Below are 23496 nucleotides of genomic sequence, written 5' to 3'. Positions count from 1 at the left end.
TTAACTCTAAAAGTATTTCGTGGTAATGGTAGAAGTTTTTAAAATGTTTTAAATAACTATTTAAAGCGAAGCAGATTTAAGTATGTTTGGTTTTGTGTCTGCAGTATTAATGCTGGTGACTGGTTATAGTTGAAAAGGTAGGTAGATTAACATTATAGTAGTATTAGTGTCTGCAGTAGTAATTCTGGTGACTGGCTATAGTTGAAAAAGTAGGTAGATGAAAAGTTAAAATAGCCGGAACATATGAAAGCTGTTTCGGTGTTTCTAGCTTGAACAGTTTAAGACTTCCTGCTGCTGAGTTATTTCATGGAAATGTATGCACATATACAGTACCAGTCAAAACATTTGGACAGACCTACTCATTCCAGGTACATTTTTTTTTTTTACTATTATCTTCTTTGTAGAATAATAGTGAAGACATCAAAACTATGAAATAACACATATGGAATCATGTAGTAATTAAACAAATCAAAATATATTTTTTATTTGAGATTCTTCAAAGTAGCCACCTTAGCCACCAGTAGTTTGCCTTGATGACAGCTTTGCTCACTCTTGACAGGGGAAAAACCCTTGAATGAGTATACATTCATTCATACAGCCAGAAGAAGACTGGCCACCCCTCATAGCCTGGTTCCTCTCTTGTTTTTTTCCTAGGTTTTGATTTGATTTGAGTAGGTGTGTCCAAACTTGATTGGTAATGTAGTTATGTTTGATACAAGTTTTAAAGAATTTAAAGTTAGGATAGCCTGAACCTGTGAACGTTGTTTTGGTGTATCTAACGTGAACAGTTCAAGAGTTGCAATTATTGTTGGTAGGTAATATATGCTGATTTATGCACATTTATGTAGTTATAATTTATTGCGCAGACCAGAGCTAGTGTGAGCCAGACCTAGATAGCTACGCCCAGGACCAGAGCTAGTGCGAGCCAGACCCAGCTAGCTACGCCCAGGACCAGAGCTAGTGCGAGCCAGACCCAGCTAGCTACGCCCAGGACCAGAGCTAGTGTGAGCCAAACCTTGATAGCGATGCACAGGACCAGAGCTAGTGTGAGCCAGACCCAGCTAGCTATGCCCAGGACCAGAGCTAGTGTGAGCCAAACCTAGCTAGCTTTGCCCAGGACCAGAGCTAGCACAGAACAGAGCAGTACAGTGCATTTGGGAAGTATACTGTTCAAAAAAATAAAGGGAACACTAAATAACACATCCTAGATCTGAATGAATGAAATAATCTTATTAAATACTTTTTTCTTTACATAGTTGAATGTGCTGACAACAAAATCACAAAAATAATCAATGGAAATCCAATTTATCAACCCATGGAGGTCTGGATTTGGAGTCACACTCAAAATTAAAGTGGAAAACCACACTACAGGCTGATCCAACTTTGATGTAATGTCCTTAAAACAAGTCAAAATGAGGCTCAGTAGTGTGTGTGGCCTCCACGTGCCTGTATGACCTCCCTACAACGCCTGGACATGCTCCTGATGAGGTGGCGGATGGTCTCCTGAGGGATCTCCTCCCAGACCTGGACTAAAGCATCCGCCAACTCCTGGACAGTCTGTGGTGCAACGTAGCGTTGGTGGATGTAGCAAGACATGATGTCCCAGATGTGCTCAATTGGATTCTGGTCTGGGGAACGGGCAGGCCAGTCCATAGCATCAATGCCTTCCTCTTGCAGGAACTGCTGACACACTCCAGCCACATGAGGTCTAGCATTGTCTTGCATTAGGAGGAACCCAGGGCCAACCGCACTAGCATATGGTCTCACAAGGGGTCTGAGGATTTAATCTCGGTACCTAATGGCAGTCAGGCTACCTCTGGCGAGCACATGGAGGGCTGTGCGGCCCCCCAAAAAATGCCACCCCACACCATGACTGACCCACCGCCAAACAGGTCATGCGGAGGATGTTGCAGGCAGCAGAAAGTTCTCCACGGCGTCTCCAGACTCTGTCACGTCTGTCACGTGCTCAGTGTGAACCTGCTTTCATCGGTGAAGAGCACAGGGCGCCAGCGGCTAATTTGCCAATCTTGGTGTTCTCTGACAAATGCCAAACGTCCTGCACGGTGTTGGGCTGTAAGCACAACCCCCACCTGTGGACGTCGGGCCCTCATACCACCCTCATGGAGTCTGTTTCTGACCGTTTGAGCAGACACGTGCACATTTGTGGCCTGCTGGAGGTCATTTTGCAGGGCTCTTGCAGTGCTCCTCCTGCTCCTCCTTGCACAAAGGCGGAGGTAGCTTTTTGTGCGTATGGAACATTTCTGGGATCTTTTATTTCAGCTCATGGAACCAACACCTTACATGTTGCGTTTATATTTTTGTTCAGTGTACAAGGGCTGCATCTGCTCATCTCTCCTTTGAGCCTACGACACACCATTCTGAGTGCACACCAGGGGGGGACATAGTCAAAAACAACACATCTTACAAGTCCTACATTCACGGACTGAAACCTATCATTGGGGTTATGTTAAATGTATTATCGTGGACATAATAATCAATAAATATTTTAGTTCCTGCCACCTTTGGGCACTTTTCTCACAACGTGCTAATCTATTCCAAGCAGAAACAGTCTCACATACATTTACACGACAGTTATATGGTTTCAGGGTGGAATACTTTAGTCATTATCTTTAAACTTATAAATTCCTTTATCACATATGTGCGCTGAGACGTATCATACGCACAGCGTAGTTGGACAGGCTGGCCATAGCTAGCTGAAATACAAGAGGAAAGAGGAGCAGCAAACATTGGTCAAATAGTTAGGGTTAGTTGACAACGTCACGAAAACCACAAGCTCGCTTCAATGGGGAAATAAATCTGTATTGTCGTATTTCTGGATGGCCAGATATCGTTTCTATTGGCTTATATTGGACCTAAGCTTGTCGCCTTTGTGACAACGATTCCCAATGGTAGAGCAGAGGCATGAGCATCTCGTAATTAAAGAAGATCTCAGTTTTATCACCTACAACAGTGTAGGAACATAAAATCTAATCGGTTAATTCACCTGCTCTACCCAAAACGTAATAATATTCCACCTGCCCTACCCAGAACGTAATAATATTCCACCTGCTCTACCCAGAACGTAATAATATTCCACCTGCCCTACCCAGAACGTAATAATATTCCACCTGCTCTACCCAGAACATAATAATATTCCACCTGCTCTACCCAGAACGTAATAATATTCCACCTGCCCTACCCAGAACGTAATAATATTCCACCTGCTCTACCCAGAACGTAATAATATTCCACCTGCTCTACCCAGAACGTAATAATATTCCACCTGCTCTACCCAGAACGTAATAATATTCCACCTGCTCTACCCAGAACGTAATAATATTCCACCTGCCCTACCCAGAACGTAATAATATTCCACCTGCTCTACCCAGAACGTAATAATATTCCACCTGCTCTACCCAGAACGTAATAATATTCCACCTGCTCTACCCAGAACGTAATAATATTCCACCTGCTCTACCCAGAACGTAATAATATTCCACCTGCTCTACCCAGAACGTAATATAGATTCTTTCCAGACAAGGCATTTTTTCAGTTGTTTGCATCTTTTTATTCAGACCTTATTTGGAAGTACATAAAGGTCGTGACGGCAGTAATGATGATAGTTGCTCAGAGAAACTCCATTCTTTGGTAGCTAATTCCCAAATATATTTTGACATTATTAAGCTTGAAAAGCTGGTGAATGTCAAATTGAATGGCTGTTTCCTGGGTTTAAAGTGGAACTGACTGCGTTTTAGAAACATGAAATCATATTAAAATCTGTTCATTTACAACCCAGGAATTTCTGACAAGCGAGCACTTAGATTTGGTAATTTTCACGTTTTCATAAATTCATAGAATGTTTGGGAATTATGTATAGTAAGTCATTTGTGAAAATTCTATAGCAATATAGAGTGGGAAAGTGGCCTTGCGTTTGGACAATTTAATAGACACTGCAGTAAATAAACCATCTTTCTTGTCCAGGACCAGAGTCTACGCAGACTGGTGCACCATAGCCAATCAGAACTACAGTAGGACTATATACAAACATGCCATTTGCACAGAGGCCTGGCATCATTCACTATGAACTGGACTGTGTTTACAGGCAGTAGGGCCTGTCATCATTCACTATGAACTGGACTGTGTTAACAGGAAGTAGGGCCTGTCATCATTCACTATGAACTGGACTGTGTTAACAGGAAGTAGGGCCTGTCATCATTCACTTTGAACTGGACTGTGTGTTAACAGGAAGTAGCAACAGAGCGACTTTAGATCAATAGAACACATTCACCAAAAGCCACAAAATACACCTGAATGGATTTCTGTAAATATGTAAATACCATGGGAGTCCTCTTACATTTGGGAACTTTTATAGTCCTGTTGATCAAACAATCATGACAAGGTAGGCTCTTTTCCTATATGCACATCGACAACAAGATCAACAACTAATGCTAGTCAGAGCAAGATTATCTCAAATCTAATGGAGGAACATTAGATAAACCCTCTCAAACTGTTTCAGCGAGTTGGTCGTCAAACCTGCACTGATAAGCAACGGGGAATTGTAGCCTCCTCGTCCTTCTGCTGCTTGCCTGCCAATGCATGCTTGTCCCAACCAAGCACCCAGGCTAACTGGCTAAAGTTGGGCGGCAGGTAACCTAGTGGTTAGAGTGTTGGGCCAGTAACCGAAAGGTTGGTGGATCAAGTCCCTGAGCTGACAAAGTTAAAAATCTGTTGACAAGGTAAAAATCTGCCCCTGAACAAGGCAGTTAACAGACTGTTCCTAGGCCGTCCTTGTAAATAAGAATTTGTTCTTAACTGACTTGCCTAGTTAAATAAAGGTTAAATATAAAATAAAAGTTGGCTAGCTAGCTACACAAATGAGAGAACACCTCACTCTGCCCATTTGACTCACCCCAGAATGCAAACACCCTTGTTAGGCTGTTTGCATGTTATTTAGCATGTTTGTGACTAACTTACTTTCATTGCCTACATTTACTGACACCAGTCATATTCAGCAGGTGTTGCATTGGTAAATTCATCAGTTATTTTGCGCTCTGGCGAGAGTGCTCTGAAATCGAAGTAGATATTGTGAGATTTGGCCCTTCATAATGGGGTGCTAAGCTTTAAGCTATACTTTTAAGCTATTAAGTATAATGGAACTGTGTAGGGTAATAATAAACTGAGGAACTTGTGCTATGCATAGATATGAGCATGCGAGGGAATTGGGGTGCAATCAGGCGCGATCTAAACTGTGTTAAATGCAACAGCTTAAAGAGTGTGAAAGAACAATGGAAATACACTGAGAAAGAACATAAACAGGAAACTTCAGTGCAAACAACGAGAGCGCCAACACGAGACACTGATTCTGCAAAGATGACCACGGAGCTACAGCGCTAAGGCGCTGGACTAGTTTAAGCGCCAACACCAGCGATAGGCCAGTAAGTTTAAACCATGCTGAGCCTCTACTCTAACACTTCGAACACACCGACTGTGTTTTTGCGTTTTGATACACCAGAAGTACATTCATTTCCAATGTAACACTGCGTTTGCCTTGCAGCATTGCGTTGCAGAGGCAGTTGCAGTGCGTTCTGTGTGGTCGAACGTATGCGTCAAATTGTATGCGTAGACTTGACAGAAAGTAGCAAAATGTGAATGTTGAATTTTTGTTGCACACATCCAGTAAAGATAAGAGTGGGATTACATAATAAAAACAGTTTGACTGGAGAATTTCTTTACATTTTTTATCGATTTATTTGCCAAGTATATTATTTATTCGATGACATCCACAAATGAATTGTGAGAGCCTATAATATAATTTCCCTCCAAAATGCAGCTTTGGAGCGAAATGCATAATAAATAGTCAAGGTGGCAGAGTCGGCTCTTTCGACAATGAGACCAACGTTGAGGAAGGTGGTCTTGATCGCGCTGTTGGGCCGGGACCAGCCCCGCCGAAAGCGCAGGTCTGTGTGGGTCCAGAGATGGTTAAAGTCCCGAAAGCAGGCAGGGGAGTTCCATCGTCTCATTCAAGAGCTTCGACTGTTTGGAGAGGAATTCCGACGTTACTTTCGTCTGGACCGAAGCCAGTTCGATCACCTGCTCCAGATGGTTGGAGCCAGGATCGCCCGGATGGATACCAACTACCGGGAGTCCATCAGCCCAGTTGAACGCCTGGCGATTTGTCTCCGGTAAGATACATTCTTAAAGCCTTTGATACCATAATTGATTGATATTTGATACATTGTTTTTATGTGCAACCTAGCTAGCTAAAGGGCTCTCTAGTTAATAGTCCCTATTTGACATCAGATGTTCATTAGGACTATAACTTTTCCCAAAGTTGGTTTATAATCATTTTTTAATTATGCAATGTTACCAAATGAAAAGAAAATTGGGGTGCCTTCTGCCTTGATGAAGGTAGGCTAGTCTTCACCAGGACCCCTTGTTGTTCAACAGTTACAGGCCTTCTGCCCTGATGAAGGTAGGCTAGTCTTCTCCAGGACCCCTTGTTGTTCAACACAGTTACAGGCCTTCTGCCCTGATGAAGGTAGGCTAGTCTTCACCAGGACCCCTTGTTGTTCAACACAGTTACAGGCCTTCTGCCCTGATGAAGGTAGGCTAGTCTTCACCAGGACCCCTTGTTGTTCAACACAGTTACAGGCCTTCTGCCCTGATGAAGGTAGGCTAGTCTTCACCAGGACCCCTTGTTGTTCAACACAGTTACAGGCCTTCTGCCCTGATGAAGGTAGGCTAGTCTTCACCAGGACCCCTTGTTGTTGAAGACAGTTACAGTCATTCATTACATTCTTATTGGACTCACATACACTCTTAGAGAAAAAGGTTCCAAAACTGTCCTTCTGCTTTCCCCATAGGAGAACCATTTTTGGTTCCAGGTATAACCCTTTTGGAAAAATTTTATACATGGAACCCAATAGGGTTCTACTTGGAAACAAAAAGGGATCTCCTGGGGGGAAAGCCAGAGAACCATTTGAAGTAGATAGTACCATTCTTTCTAAGAGTAGAGTTGGCCTGGGCTATAGTTTAATGATATAGTCATAGACTGAATTGTACTGTTTCAAGGCATTGTTAATGATGGTTGATGAGTATTACAATGTAATTTGTAGAGCATAATAAACAGTAATGAGGTAGAAATATGAGTAGATAGAATATGTGGGTGGAATTCAAGTTACACACAATATTGATCATTATATTTCAGATTCTTGGCGACAGGGGACTCCTACAGGACCATCGGATTCAGCTTCCGAGTTGGACGGTCCACGGTGGCAGGCATTGTCCCCTCTGTGGCACAAGCCCTTTGGGACTGTCTGGTTGGTGAATACATGCCTGTCCCCAAGGAGGAAGACTGGAGGGCCGTCGCTGCCGAGTTCCTGGAGAGGTGGAATTTCCCCAACTGTCTTGACTCCATTGACGGGAAACGTAGTAATTCAGGCTCCACCGTGCTCAGGTTCGCAATTCTACAACTACAAGGGTACATATTCAGTTGTACTCTTGGCTGTAGTAGATGCCCTCTACTGTTTCCGTGTTGTCGATGTTGGTGCTTATGGGAAGTGATGGCGGGACCCTCCGGGACTCTACCTTTGGCCAGGCACTTCAGGATGGCACCCTGGAGATTCCACCACCTGCATCACTCCCTGGGTCTGAAGACCTGGGACCTGTTCCCCACGTCTTCGTCGGCGACGAGGCCTTCCCTTTAAGACCCAACCTCATGAGGCCCTACGCTGGACGCCAGCTGCCATTGCCAAAGCCTGTAAGGATCTTTAACAAAACGACTGTCCAGGGCAAGGTTAGTTGTTGAATGCGCCTTTGGGATTCTGGCAGCCCGGTGGAGAATGTATCGGAGAGTGCTTGGTCTCAGCCCCTCAAATGTCGATGCCTGCATGAAGGCCATGTGTTCTCCACAACTACCTGCGGAGGTCATTCCAGGAGCCGCTCCGGATGGAGACGGGCACGCCAAATGGTCACCTACCTGATGTCACCAGGGCAGGTGCCAACAACGCCCCCAGACAGGCACTCCAGGTGAGGGAGAAGCTGACCACCTACTTCTCATCGCCAGCAGGTGAAGTTCCATGGCAGTATGCCGTGGAGTGAAACAGCTCTTTGAAGAGCCCAATAACACAAAGGTTATTTTAAGAACCATCCACCATTGTCCATAAAATATAATTTTTTCCCCAGATTACTTTATGTATCATTGTCTCTCTTCATTTGGAAGCTATATTTAAGTGACATTTGGGAGTAAAGACCACACCTTAAAACCCCTTCCCTCTCTCATTAACGTCAGTATTATACACACCTGGCATGGTACATCAGGTGAGCAGGAGCACTAATTAAGGTTATACGACATACAGTTAGTATGATAACTAAGGGAAAGGGTAACCTAGGGTCCATACAAATAGTACAGTTTAACACCATGTTCACTGGCCTGACAAAATACAGGTGGGAAAAAAATGAATTAGGAAGAGAATGTGTTTTTACTGTCATCTTGTCTTAATCTGCTAATTTCTTCCCTACACCTTCGCAGATCTAAGTCTAAATGAGATATTAATAAACAACTGAAACTGACTATGAAAACATAATTTAATAAGTATTCAAGTACAGGAAAGAACATGACCGGTACGTGTAAAAAATGTTTTAAAAAAATACAACTATTGAAAGAGGTGTGTGTGCGTGTAAACATTTAAAAAAGAGCATCTGTGAATTCTTCAGTGTATGAGTTTCAATTCTGTCAATTCAGAAATCTATGTAACACTAATAATGAATGCTATCCCGAGACTTTATAAACAAATGACTATGAATTGACTGAATTTAAACGGAACGGACGTGTGTGAAAAGAAAGGTACAATGAGGGAGGTCAAAAACAACAACCAGACAACTCCTCTCCTCTTCCTGTCCTTCCTGTGAGCTGGTCGGCTAAATGGACTCCATCTCTGGAAGGGAAGAGAAAAACAACACATACAAGCTTAACATAAAAGAAAACCATAAAAGGTGAGATTACTGTTGTTTTGGGATATTTTCAACTGTTGTTTTGGGATATTTTCTAACCTAGAAACAGCTGTACATTTGCCTCATTAATACTTTGATCTGAAATACCAATTAGCCTACATGAGTATACTGTAAAGAATGACCTACTTCACTGTCGCAACACTTATGACACTACCTGTGATGTGGAGAAGAAAAAAAAGTACCATTGAACTGGGCTTGGAAAAGCAGCTGATACATTTTAACTTTGACTGCTGCTTTTCTTTGCTGAGGCAGCCTCTTCAGGGTTGGCACCAGGCTCATGGCAAAGAGGTGTCTCTTCATCCTCCTTCCTGTGAGCATCAGGTTGGGCTGCATCCCTCTCGACGGCTTGGAGGAGCCTCTGCTGAAATGAGTTGAGTGGATCTGGAGCCTTCGATGACGCCTGGTGTGACGTTGGTCCTCTTCGTTTCTCTCTTTGTCTCCACGGCCACATCCTGTTCAACGAGGTCCTCAGTGGTCACTTCCGTGAGGTTCATAATAATCTCAGGTGGTCCTAGATCCAGAGGTGCTTCCTCCATTTCATCGTCTTCCATGGCTGCCCCGATGGTGGTCATACTTGTGGATGATGTAGACATTGTAGAGGGTCTCGCTGCACCGGTGGAGGCGATGGTCTCACTTGTAGGTGACATTGAGGGTCTTGATGCACCGGTGGGGACAACACTTGTGGATGATGTAGTAGAGGGTCTGGCTGTAAAATTGCCACTCGTTGCCCTAGGCACAATAAATGGATCCAGAAAAGAAAGAATGTGTCAGAAGCGCCAAGGCTGCTGGCCTGAAGCTGCTGACCCAGACCTCTTCTTCTCTTTCTCTGCCCTTCTCTCTCTCTGATACCCGTCCCTGAGTCCTCTCCACTTCCTCCTACAGTCTTCTTCTACATAGACATGATAAGCCAAACCATTACCTAGCATACCTATAGTTATTAGATAGCTATCATGGATATGTCACCTACTGTACACAGACACACACGTTTATCTGACCAAATTATCAGGGGTACAGTAGTATCTACCATTTATGACTATTTATGACATACACACTCACTCTTTCAAACATGATTATTTGGTAAAGTTATCAGGGGTAGTAACTAGCATAATTTATTTGACTATTTCTTTCACACACACACACACACACACCCCTCATTGGCTAGGTTAGCTAGCTAGCTAACTAGCCACATCTAGCACGTGCTCACTACTAAACTGACCTGGCAATCCTACTATCGTGGACACTTGTCTCCAAGCAGCATTTTTTGTGTTTATGTCCCTGTAGCTGTCAGCAGTTGTGTCAAAAAGACACGGTTTTGAGGATACTGCGAAAATGATTCTCTCCTCCATGTGTACAACCGCATGCGACCATCTGCAAAAGGTTCCTGCATCAGTATCGTTGCCTAGCAGCGCAAAATGTTACGTAACAGTGATGCAATGACGCAGTCGGTGTGTTCGAAGCGTAACAGTCCTGTTCGCAAACAGGAACTATCTCTGTTAAGAGTATAAGTCAAGGGGATGTTGGGACTTCTCTGTTTTCATCCTGCGTGATGTTACAGTGAACCCGTATATACGGAATTTGCATTTACCATTTATTAACTGCTGAATAAATATTGACATTAGTATAAAATATAATTGACTCTTTGTTCCTATATCAGATTCGAACACATGCAGCCTTTTAACAATAGTCAAAAGTGAATTTGCAAAACGCAAGATATATGCTAACTGGATAACAGTCGTTCAATTTCAGAATAGCTAAACGATTAACATGTCTTACTAGCTAACCAAATGACACCTGCATCCCCATCTCTGTAGCCACCGGAAAATTCAGTCACTCCTCCGATGACATCCTCCGAGCAGCTAGCTATCTAGCTAAGTTCAGTCTGTGTTTTAGCTTGCTACATAAATAGATACGCTAGCCTATCAGCCACATTATAACTGACTTGTATTGTATTGACATTCCCAGCCTTAGTTACATTCGTCATATTCTGTCTGAAATATTGAGTCATTGAAAGTGAAACAGTATATATCGAATGGAGGCAGGAACAATGTACCAGGGCAGCTGTAATTTACAATGTGATAGCAATATGTTTTGGCCGACCAAAAACAATGCCTTCATGTGTGTCATGGTATGTTGAGTCAAATATAACCTCTTTTTTAAAACATGGTTTCTGAGCATAAACTGAGAATTTGATATTTTTGACTGCAAAGTAGTTAAAACGCTGTCAGTTCCCCTTTAAACAGTCCAAGGGACACTCACCAAAAATGTGTTGTTCCTTGACCCAAGTAACAAAACTGCAAAAGGTCAACAACATCCCCTAGATAATGTTCTGAATTTATACAACGGGTGGGTCTAATCCTGAATGCTGATTGGTTAAAAGCGCATTCCAGCCTGTGTCTATTTCACAAATTACCACCGGATAAATCTATCACGTTAAAATGCCTTTTTATGCTCTTAAATCTGTGAAGAAGGGCAAAGCACCTGGAACAGATGGTCTTTCTGCGGAATTTCATTTACACTTTTGGGAACATTTAGAGGGACCCGTATTCAACATGTTCCAAGAATGCCTAGCTAAGGGTGAGCTGATTACTATCATTAAACAAGGGATTATTTCCTTAATACCAAAACCTGATAAAGATCCCGTTTTCATAAATAATTGGAGACCTATTAGATTATTAAATACAGATTATAAACTGATAATTTTAGCATACGCTAATAGACTTAAAATGGGCCAAAAACCACCTTATTAATGAAACCCAAATTGGTTTCATGAAATGTCGCCACATCAGCAGTAACATTAGAATAGTTTTAGACTTGATTGTTCGCGCTGATTCAGTTGACTCCGACAGTAATATAATATTCCTCAACTTTTGTAAAGCATTTTATACAATCGAACACAAGTCCCTAATACATTCGTTGCACACGTTTGGTTTCGGTACTCGCTTTTCTCTGTGATCGATCTGTTTTTATAACGATATTAATTGTGCTAAGATGAATCATAATAGAACATCTAAAATATTTAATATTCACCGTAGTGTACGCCAGGGTTGCCCTTTTTCAGCTTTCTTATTCCTTTTAGTTGTAGAATTACTATTTATTAGCATTTTAAACAACCCTTGAATTACAAGGTATTTCAATATTTGGAAAATAAATACAAATATCTCAATTAGGAGACGATACAGCTCTGCTTCTAAAAGACAAGGATCAAGTTGCTATTGGACTTAATATTATCAAATCATTATCTTCTGCTTCTGGTCTGGAACTTAAATAAATGCGAAATATTGTCCCATAGTAACTCAAATTACCAATCTGTTGAGAATATTCCAGTGAAAGATAATGTGAACTATTTAGTGGTGCACATGGCGAAAAATCATATTGTCCGTCAACATCTCAATTTCTCTCTCTATTATTGGAAGGGTTTTACTGTCCAAAGCAGAGGGTCTGTCACGGTTTGTCTACCATGCTCTATCCCTATCTGATCAAACCAGCAAGGATATCAACAAAACTTTCCTAGACTTTATATGGAAAAATAAACAACGCAAACTTAATAAGTCTGTAATATCAAACCATAGAGCTTATGGTTGGCTTGATGTACTAGAATTCATTGATATCAACAATACCTTTTTTTAAAGGTAAACTGGATAAAAAAGATGTATGCTTAGCTCTGAATCTATATGGTTCTTCATTCCCTGTTATATTTTTATGAAATGGGGTGGTCTTCAATTTTTTTGTGGATGTGCAATTATTCTCCAGCAGAATTACCATCAAACTGTCCAAATTTCATGAACTGGCTCTTCTATCCTGGAAACTATGTTAATGTCTACAACTCTTCAACCACGCGAGGCACTTCTGTGGAACAACAAAGATATTGTTGTTAAAAAAACAAGTCTTTGTTCTTAAGTGTTTTGTGAAAAATATAATATTTGTGCATGATTTTTTTGATAAAGAAGGGAATATACTATCTTATAGGAAGGTCTTAGAAACATATAACTTACCAATACATTATAAATAATTTAAATTCTATATGCAAAGCAATACCTTCAGGATTTACTCAATTAGTTCAATCTGATTTGTGTTTTGGAGAACACGTCAAGATAGATGCACAATTTATGTTAGAAGGTTGCCCCCTGCTGGATAGGAAATGTAATAATACTTTTTCACTCCAACAACAAGATCCCTCCTTGATGGAAAATCTTCTGGAACGCATATATTACTGACATTTAATGGAAGAAAGCTTGGGTTGCTCCCTCACACATTTTTTTCAAATCAAATCAAATAAAGTAAAAGAAATTCACTTTAAAATCTTGCACAAAATATACCCTTGCAATAACTTGTCTACTCGTGGACTTACAAGAAATATGCCTTTTCTGTGATAAAGAAAGGGAAACTGTTTTACACATGTTTTTTATGAGTGTGACTCTGTGAAGTTATTTAGGAGCGAGTTAAGTATGTACAGTTTTTATTTAATCAATAAGACCCAGGTATTTACAATGAAAAATTTAATGTTATTATTCAAATGAAAACAAAACCACTGAATTAGTCATTCATTCCTCATTCTCTCTGGCAAATTTCATATACACAAAAACAAATATTTGAAATCTGTCCCCAAATTCAATACATTTTTTGTTGTTGAAATCCAATATTTAATAAAATCTCTAGAATTCATCAATAACATAAAAAAACACTGTATTCTTACAACTCTATCATATGTTTGTACAACTGTAACCCCTGGCCTTTATTTTATTTTAGTAACTTTAACTTTTGAAAGTACATTTTTGTGGGGTTTTTTATTTTTTTATTTTATGTTTCTTCAGAGAAAATATACGTGTATTGATGTCCTACGTTTGTATTGTAATTTGAAATGTTATAATAAAAAAATATATGAAAAATCTATTTAAAAAAATATATACTAAATAAAGATCTGACTGCACAATCAATCCACTGTCTCATCAACCCAGCCAGGCAATTTATAAACTTGATCTCCACTATAAAAAGCATCTAGACATTATCTCACATTTCTTTTAGACTACCATTTAGTTTTCAACAGCGGAGATTTGCAGCATGGAAATCATGGTGCATCTTGGGTTATTTCCCTAACAACGTTCCGGCGTTGCCGTTTTACCTTAGTAACTTTTGTTGCACACAGAACTATTTGTGCGTTCGGTGTCCGTCCTTGCAATAACTGAAGAAACATACGTTACCGATTTCATTTTGGCCCTTGAACTAAAATAAGAATCACTATATTGAACTTAGCCACATAGTTTCTAAACAACCAACCAGATTATCAAAAAGCTTCATTGGTCATGGTTTAATACCAATCAAATTTTTATTTCACCTTTTATTTAACCAGGTAGGCTAGTAGAGAACAAGTCCTTTATTTAACCAGGTAGGCTAGTAGAGAACAAGTCCTTTATTTAACCAGGTAGGCTAGTAGAGAACAAGTCCTTTATTTAACCAGGTAGGCTAGTAGAGAACAAGTCCTTTATTTAACCAGGTAGGCTAGTAGAGAACAAGTCCTTTATTTAACCAGGTAGGCTAGTAGAGAACAAGTCCTTTATTTAACCAGGTAGGCTAGTTGAGAACAAGTTCTCATTTACAACTGCGACCTGGCCAAGATAAAGCAAAGCAGTTCGATATATACAACAACACAGAGTTACACATGGAATAAACAAACGTACAGTCAATAATACAGTAGAAAAAAAAGAACGTCTATATACAGTGGGTGCAAATGGCGTGAGGAGGTAAGGCAATAAATAGGCTATAGTAGCAAGTAATTACAATTTAGTAAATTAACACTGGAGTGATAGATGTGCAGATGATAATGTGCAAGTAGAAATACTGGCGTGCAAAAGAGCATAGCCAACACATCATAAACGTTCGTGATCAGTTTCGAAACATGCTCATCTGTCCTTTGGTATGATGAGTCCAAATTTGAGATTTTTAGTTCCAACCACCATGTCTTTGTGAGACCAGAGTAGGTGAATGGATGATCTCTGCATGTGTGGTTCCCACCGTGAAGCATGGAGGAGGAAGTGTAATTGTGTGGGGATGCTTTGCAGTCTGTGATTTATTTAGAATTCAAGGCACACTTAACCAGCATGGCTACCACAGAATTCTGCAGTGATACGCCGTCCCATCTGGTTTGGGCTTAGTGGGACTATCATTTGTTTTTCAACAGGACAATGACCCAACACACCTCCAGGCTGTGTAAGGGCTATTTGACCAAGAAGGAGAGTGATGGAGTGTTGCATCAGATGACCTGGCCTCCACAATCACCCAACCTCAACCCAATTGAGATGGTTTGGGATGAGTTGGACCGCAGAGTGAAGGAAAAGCAGCCAGCATATGTGGGAACTCCTTCAAGACTGTTGGAAAAGCATTCCAGGTGAAGCTGGTTGAGAGAATGCCAAGAGTGTGCAAAGCTGTCATCAAGGCATAAGGTGCATCGAGGCATAAGGTGGCTACTTTGAAGAATCTAAGATATATTTTGATTTAACACTTTTGGTTACTACAGGATTCCATATGTGTTATTTCATAGTTTTGATGTCTTCACTATTAATCTACAATGTAGAAAATAGTACAAATAAAGAAAAACCCTTGAATGAGTAGGGGTTGTCCAAACTTTTGACTGGTACAGTATGCTTCGGTAAGATTGGATTTGTAGCATTTATAGCAATCAACTGTAATGTAGGGATGGAACGTAAGTCTCTGGATGTTGAGGTTGTGGTGGCGGCTGCAGTGAGCTATTTGAGTGTACAAGACTTTACCTCAGAAGAGTTACAGGGTGTGTTGAGTGGTGGTGTCCCGTCCTTTCAGGCTGTTGGTCTGAAGTAGAACTAGATAGATTTAAATAGTGGATTAAGGTGGTGGGTTTTTAGTGAGTGTAGGGGTATTTATTTGACATTTTCATGCCAGGTATAAGGGAGTTATACTCCAGTCTAGTAGGTGGCGGTAATGCAACATGTATTGGATGCCAACCCGCCGTTAAACCTCATCGAATAAGAATAGCAGTGGTGGCATGCTTGAAGGTTAGCGACATATTTAACGAAATACAATAACTACTACTAGTGACACACATACTGAGTAGCAAGGTATACCATTAGCGTGTAGAACATGGTAACATATCAACATTGGATATAACAAAGCCAGTCCACACGTCGCGGTGATTCCAGGTCTGTATTTGGCTGTGGACACAGTGAGCCATTTTGTTATTCAGTATGCGCTTTCCTCTGTCTGGTGCATGTTTTCACACTGATCATCAACTTTATGATGCGTTTGTTGGCTGTGATTTTTCCATTTGGTTTTAAAACCATGAAGCTGTTTCATTAACGGGTTGGTTGTTTAGCTACTATGGGGGGAAATACTGGGTTTTACACAAGACGTTCAATATGGCGATTATTATTTTAATCCAAGGGCCAAAAAAGACCGGTAACATGTGTTGTCAGTTTATATATATATATATATATACCGAACTCACAAATAGTTCTGTGTGTAATTAATAGTAACTAAGGTAAAACGGCAACACCGGGACGTTGTTAGGGAAATAACCCAATATGCGCTGGGATTTCGGTACAAGATTTAGACCCGAGATAACCGTTCTTCTCTCTTGTTTTGCTAGCTAGCCAACTACGGCTAACTTAGTCACGTCAAAAACAGTAACACTAGCTACATTTGGCATTTGTTTAATCAGTTTTCTAGTGACATTTTATTTAGATACGTCCATAACAATGAGCTAATGAGGTGCGGTTTCTCCTGGAATAGAAAATGTTCTCTCTGGTCAGGACCCTGTTGTTCAGAGCAGCTAGCAGACAACACCACTACAATCACTTCAAACACTGGAGCTGGAAAGACTGCTGCAATTAGACTGCTGCAATTAGACTGCTGCAATTCCTTTAGTTGGACCTTTTTATTTCAATTGAAATTTCTTTTTATATATCCATAAAAATGATGACAGCTGATTCATGATTTCTGAGAAACGCTGTCTGTCTCGTCCCAACTCCCCCGTTCATTACTATGATATGGGACAGCTGGAGGTGGAATTTGAATATTGAAACAATTTAGCAAATGTCTGAGAGACAGCAAGGTTTATACACATCTCTGCTGTTTTGAAAACTAATTGTTAATCTAAAAAAAATGTGAGATAATGTCTAGATGCTTTTTATAGTGGAGATCAAGTTTATAAATTGCCTGGCTGGGCTGATGAAACAGTGGATTGCGTAGTCAGAAGGAAGGTCCAACACATTTTTGGTGGGTGGCACTTGGAACTGGCACTTGGAACTACTTTGCAGATATGAAACACACAGTGGTGGAAAAAGTACCCAATTGTTATACTTGAGTAAAAGTAAAGATTCCTTTTATAGAAAATGACAGCGGACCTGGTACCATTCGGAATGCAATGTCTCAGTTTCAATGGCTCAATATCTTTTGGACAAAAACGGACAAATGTAACTAAGGCTGGGATTGTCAATACGATCACCGAGAGATTTTAAAAACAACTTCTATCTCAAGGCCATCAGACTGCTAAACAGCAATTACTAACTCAGAGAGGCTGCCTACACTGAGACCCAATCACTGGACACTTTAATAAATGGATCACTAGTCACTTTATACAATGCCACTTTAATATTGTTTACATATCTTACATTACTCATATCACATGTATATACTGTATTTTATACCATCTACTGCATCTTGCCGATGCCGCTCGGCCATCGCTCATCCATATACTTACATGTACATATTCTCATTCACCCCTTTAGATTGGTGTGTATTAGGTAGTTGTTGGGGAATTGTTAGATATTACTGCACTGTTGGAGCTAGAAGAACATGCATTTTGCTACACTCGCATTAACATCTGCTAACCATGTGTATGTGACCAATAAAATTTGATTCAAACTAGTAAGGCCAAGGCCGATGATCACAAGTCAGTTAAAATGTGGCTGATAGGCTAGCGAATCTATCTATGTAGCAAGCTAAAACACAGAGACTGAACTTAGCTAGATAGCTAGCTGCTCGGAGGATGTCATCGGAGGAGTGGGTGAGTGACTGAATTTTCCGGTGGCTACAGAGATAGAGATGCAGGTGTCATTTGGTTAGCTAGCAAGACATGTTAATCGTTTAGTTATTCTGAAATTGAACGACTGTTATCCAGTTAGCATATCTCTTGCGTTTTGCAAATTCACTCCGATTATCTACTTCGATTTCAGAGCACTCTCGTCTGAGCGTGCCAGAGCGCAGAATAACTGATGATACCAACGTGCAACACCTGCTGAATATGACCGGTGTCAGTAAATGTAGGCAAAGAAAGTAAGTCAGTCATCAGCATGCTGGATAACATGTAAACAACCTAACCAGGTCTGCTAAGGGGAGTAAAATGGTCAGAGTGAGGTGTTCTCTCATTATGTGTCTGGAAGTAGCTAGCAAGCCAACTTTAGCCAGTTAGCTTGGGTGCTTGGTTGGGACAAGCATGCATTGTTGGAAGGCAAGCTGCAGAAGGGCGAGGAGGCTACAATTCTCCATTGCTTGTCAGTGCAGTTTTTGTATTTATTTATTTTTCTCCCCGATTTCTTGGTATCCAATTGGTAGTTACAGTCTTGTCCCATCGCTGCAACTCCCGTACAGACTCGGGAGAGTCGAAGGTCGAGAGCTATAGCGCACAATGCCCGCTTAACCCGGAAGCCAATGTGACGGAGGAAACGCCGTACACCTGGTGACCGTGTCGGCGTGCACTACGCCCGCACCGCCACAGGAGTCGCTAGAGCGCGATGGGACAAGAACATCCCTGCCGGCCAAACCCTCCCCTAACCCGGCCAACTGTGCGGTGTCCCATGGGTCTCCCGGTCACGGGCGTCTGCGACAGAGCCTGGACTCGAACCCAGAATCTCTAGTGGCACATCTAGCACCGCGATGCAGTGCCTTAGACCACTCGGGAGGCCCTAACAGTGCAATTTTGATGGCCAACTAGCTAAAAAAAAGTTTGAGAGGGTTTTGCGCTAATCTTGCTTTGACTAGCATTAGATGTTGATCTTGTTGATGTGTGTGTGTGTGTGTGTGTGTGTGTATATAGTGAAAAGACAGCCTACCTTGTCATGATTGTTTGATCAACAGGACTGTGAAGTTCCCAAATGTAAGAGGACTCCCTGGTATTTGCAGAAATCCATTCAGGTGTATTTTGTGGCTTTTGGTGAATGTGTTCTATTGATCTAAAGTCGCTCTGTTGCTACTTCCTGTAAACACACAATCCAGTTCATAGTGAGTGATGACAGGTCCTACTTCCTGTTAACACACAGTCCAGTTCATAGTGAATGATGCCAGGCCTATGTGCAAATGGCTTGTTTGTATGAAGGCCTACTGTAGTTCTGATTGGCTATGGTGCACCAGTCTGCATAGACTCTGGTCCTGGACAAGAGAGATGTTTTATTTACTGCAGTGTCTATTAAATTGTCCAAACGCAAGGCCACTTTCCCACTCTATATTGCTATGGAATTTTCGCAAATGCCCAAACATTCATGAAAATGGCCATATGACCAAGCGCTCGCTTGTCAGAAATTCCTGGGTTGTATATGAACAGATTTTAATAAGATTTCATGTTGCCAAAATGCAGTCAGTTCCACTTTAAACCCAGGAAACAGCCATTCACCAGCTTTTTTAGCTTAATTATGTCAATATATTTGGTAACTAGCTACCAAAGAATGTAGTTTCGCTGTGCAACTATCGTCATTACTGCCGTCACGACCTTTATGTACTTCCAAATAAGGTCTGAATAAAAAGATGCAAACAACTGAAAAAATGACTTGTCTGGAAATAATCTATATTACATTCTGGGTAGAGCACGTGGAATATTATTACGTTCTGGGTAGAGCAGGTGAATATTATTACGTTCTGGGTAGAGCAGGTGGAATATTATTACGTTCTGGGTAGAGCAGGTGGAATATTATTACGTTCTGGGTAGAGCAGGTGGAATATTATTACGTTCTGGGTAGAGCAGGTGGAATATTATTACGTTCCGGGTAGAGCAGGTGGAATATTATTACGTTCCGGGTAGAGCAGGTGGAATATTATTACGTTCCGGGTAGAGCAGGTGGAATATTATTACGTTCCGGGTAGAGCACGTGGAATATTATTACGTTCTGGGTAGGGCAGGTGGAATATTATTACGTTCTGGGTAGAGCAGGTGGAATATTATTACGTTCTGGGTAGAGCAGGTGGAATATTATTACGTTCTGGGTAGGGCAGGTGGAATATTATTACGTTCTGGGTAGGGCAGGTGGAATATTATTACGTTCTGGGTAGGGCAGGTGGAATATTATTACGTTCTGGGTAGGGCAGGTGGAATATTATTACGTTCTGGGTAGGGCAGGTGGAATATTATTACGTTCTGGGTAGGGCAGGTGGAATATTATTACGTTCTGGGTAGGGCAGGTGGAATATTATTACGTTCTGGGTAGGGCAGGTGGAATATTATTACGTTCTGGGTAGGGCAGGTGGAATATTATTACGTTCTGGGTAGAGCAGGTGGAATATTATTACGTTCTGGGTAGAGCAGGTGGAATATTATTACGTTCTGGGTAGGGCAGGTGGAATATTATTACGTTCTGGGTAGAGCAGGTGGAATATTATTACGTTCTGGGTAGAGCAGGTGGAATATTATTACGTTCTGGGTAGAGCTGGTTGGAATATTATTACGTACTGGGTAGAGCTGGTTGGAATATTATTACGTTCTGGGTAGAGCTGGTTGGAATATTATTACGTTCTGGGTAGGGCAGGTGGAATATTATTACGTTCTGGGTAGGGCAGGTGGAATATTATTACGTTCTGGGTAGGGCAGGTGGAATATTATTACGTTCTGGGTAGGGCAGGTGGAATATTATTACGTTCTGGGTAGGGCAGGTGGAATATTATTACGTTCTGGGTAGGGCAGGTGGAATATTATTACGTTCTGGGTAGAGCACGTGGAATATTATTACGTTCTGGGTAGAGCACGTGGAATATTATTACGAGAAGGTAGAATATTATTACGTTCTGGGTAGAGCAGGTGGAATATTCTTACGTTCTGGGTAGAGCAGGTTTAAACAACCAATTTATATTTTATGTTCCTACACTGTTGTAGGTGATAAAACAGAGATCTTCTTTAATTAGGAGATGCTCATGCCTCTGCTCTAACAATGGGAGTCGTTGTCACAAAGGTCGACAAGCTTAGGGCCAATATAAGCTCGTAGAAACTTATTGGGCTTTTTCTTTTTTGATAGATTTTTGTAAAGAGTGAAACCTCTTGCTCTGTGTTTGTTCCTCTCTGGATATAATCAATGACCTTTCCATCTGCTGGATCAGCCAATCTGTGCGTGGCAGTAATAAGGGATTTTATTGGAGGTGCAGAAAAGGTGGATTTGATGCTTATTTCGACATTAAGTTCGACAAGCTGTTAAATGGCTGCTTCTTGGGCTTAAAAGAGAATCCCTGTATTCAACATCTCCTGTAAGCCCAGATTCTTGTTCAGTTTAGAGTGTTGACAACATGTAAACTATATTTCGTCTCTGATGCTTATTGAAAATATATACATCTGCACAATGAGCACTTGTTGTGTCAAATACATCGTTACAGTTGTTGGCAAGGTAGCGGGCGAATTTTAGCCATATTAGCGTAGACCAGACATCAGTCAAAACACTTCATAACAAGACGTGGTATCAAGAAGAAGATGAAACTAGCTGAAACGAGCCACCTACGATTCCCTACATGCCAGCTTCCTGTCATTGTTGCTAGCTATCTGGCCATCCAGAATCACAACACAGATTTCTGCCCCATTTGAAGCGCTCGTGTTTTGTGACGTTGTCAGCTAACCCGTCTATAGAAGTTGGTTATTCTTTAGGACATATTTTAACTGATATTTGCTGCTCCTCTTTCCTCTTGTATTTCCAGCTAGCTATGGCCAGCCTGTCCAACTACGCTGTGCGTATGGCACGTCTCAGCGCACGTATCTTTGGGGATGTGGCGCGTCCGACGGACAACAAGTCCATGAAGGTGGTCCAGCTGTTCAAGGAGCCGCCCATGGCCCAGAAAAAGGAGGTGTACGACTGGTACCCTCAACACAAGATCTACTATGCCCTCACACAGAAGCTACGATACATGGGACTCTTCAGGTAGACATGACGTGGCGATGGGCTGAATAGATCCATAGGTCTATTCATGGGGAAAGGGATCTGGGTTCTTTTGGCATGTCTGTGTTTGGCATTGTTTAATAATGTATACAGCCCTACTCTAGCCAGAACCACTGCTAGAGGCTTTAGAAGGTTCATCTGGCTAACCACGGACAGTGAAATTACAGTTTTCTAGACCCTGTTTGTCTCTGTGTTCTAACCAGACAGTTTTCTAGACCCTGTTTGTCTCTGTGCTCTAACCAGACAGTTGTCTAGACCCTGTTTGTCTCTGTGTTCTAACCAGACAGTTTTCTAGACCCTGTTTGTGTTCTAACCAGACAGTTTTCTAGACCCTGTTTGTGTTCTAACCAGACAGTTTTCTAGACCCTGTTTGTGTTCTAACCAGACAGTTTTCTAGACCCTGTTTGTGTTCTAACCAAACAGTTTTCTAGACCCTGTTTGTGTTCTAACCAGACAGTTTTCTAGACCCTGTTTGTGTTCTAACCAGACAGTTTTCTAGACCCTGTTTGTGTTCTAACCAGACAGTTTTCTAGACCCTGTTTGTGTTCTAACCAGACAGTTTTCTAGACCCTGTTTGTGTTCTAACCAGACAGTTTTCTAGACCCTGTTTGTCTCTGTAGACCCTGTTTGTCTCTTCTGAACACGTACTTTTAGTTTAGTACTAATGTTGCTTACCTCAGTAACACCATTTCCTCCCTGTTTCCCCACCAGAGATGAGCACGAGGACTTCAAGGAGGAGATGCGTCGGCTGAGGAAACTACGAGGCAAGGGGAAACCCAAGAAGGGCGAAGGAAAGAGAGCCACCAAGAAGAAATAAGCACTTCCTTTCCCTGTCATATAGAACCTATGGGGGAATCACAACAGGCCTCGTTTGCTTTGGGACACCAGAGGAATGGCCTCCCTAACTGTGTTCACAACGGTAACATGTGACCCCACTCAGGATGTTCATATTAAATGGACCCTTGTAACAGCTGATGATGATGATGATGATGATGATGATGTGTGTTGAGAGAATCCTTTCATATCCCATCACAGAACGTCCTGTCTGACAAGTGACCAGTCTTTGACCGCTGTGTGTTTGGTACAGAAAACATTTCTGTTCATTGCTTTACAAGATGTTTCATTTAGGTTTAAATTGTATCCGCGTTGTTAGCAGCTTTCCGTTCTCGTACCATCTGTACAGTGAATAGGTGAAGGAGACCTGGAGGGCATCAGTACATGTCATTGTGATGCTAGTATGTTCCTATTGGCTGAGACAAAGCTGCTGATTTTACATCTGTTCTGAGTAACATCAGGTGTCATGAATAAAATACTGACAACAAATCTGCTGAAA

At 41.4% G+C, this 23496-nt stretch overlaps 1 protein-coding gene and 2 long non-coding RNA genes across 5 annotated transcripts; 2 read left to right on the top strand and 1 right to left on the bottom strand.

The window, feature by feature from the left end:
- Positions 1 to 5688: 5688 nt before the first annotated feature.
- On the top strand, positions 5689 to 8457 carry LOC115183723 (uncharacterized). The gene is made up of 2 exons (XR_003874047.1): positions 5689 to 6182; positions 7997 to 8457. It is a non-coding gene; the product is annotated as an uncharacterized LOC115183723 (long non-coding RNA).
- A 111-nt stretch (positions 8458 to 8568) lies between these two features.
- LOC115183713 (uncharacterized) lies at positions 8569 to 9300 on the bottom strand. The gene is made up of 2 exons (XR_003874045.1): positions 9195 to 9300; positions 8569 to 8936 (listed from the first exon to the last, which is right to left on the bottom strand). It is a non-coding gene; the product is annotated as an uncharacterized LOC115183713 (long non-coding RNA).
- A 2262-nt stretch (positions 9301 to 11562) lies between these two features.
- Positions 11563 to 23496, top strand: LOC115183711 (28S ribosomal protein S33, mitochondrial-like). Of its 3 annotated transcripts, none has more exons than XM_029744784.1 (3): positions 11563 to 11586; positions 21925 to 22145; positions 22875 to 23496. In XM_029744784.1, the coding sequence occupies exons 2-3, from the start codon at positions 21931 to 21933 to the stop codon at positions 22978 to 22980; spliced, it is 321 nt and encodes a 106-aa protein (XP_029600644.1). In that variant the 5' UTR covers positions 11563 to 11586; positions 21925 to 21930; the 3' UTR covers positions 22981 to 23496. The 3 variants fall into 3 exon arrangements, with proteins under 3 accessions (XP_029600644.1, XP_029600642.1, XP_029600643.1); XM_029744782.1 differs by lacking the exon at positions 11563 to 11586 and adding an exon at positions 15978 to 16181; XM_029744783.1 differs by lacking the exon at positions 11563 to 11586 and adding an exon at positions 15982 to 16037.

The sequence above is a fragment of the Salmo trutta genome, unplaced genomic scaffold (assembly GCF_901001165.1).
Source record: "Salmo trutta unplaced genomic scaffold, fSalTru1.1, whole genome shotgun sequence".
In the NCBI taxonomy this organism is placed as follows: Eukaryota; Metazoa; Chordata; class Actinopteri; order Salmoniformes; family Salmonidae; genus Salmo; species Salmo trutta.
This window is presented reverse-complemented; position numbering and strand designations above follow the sequence as displayed.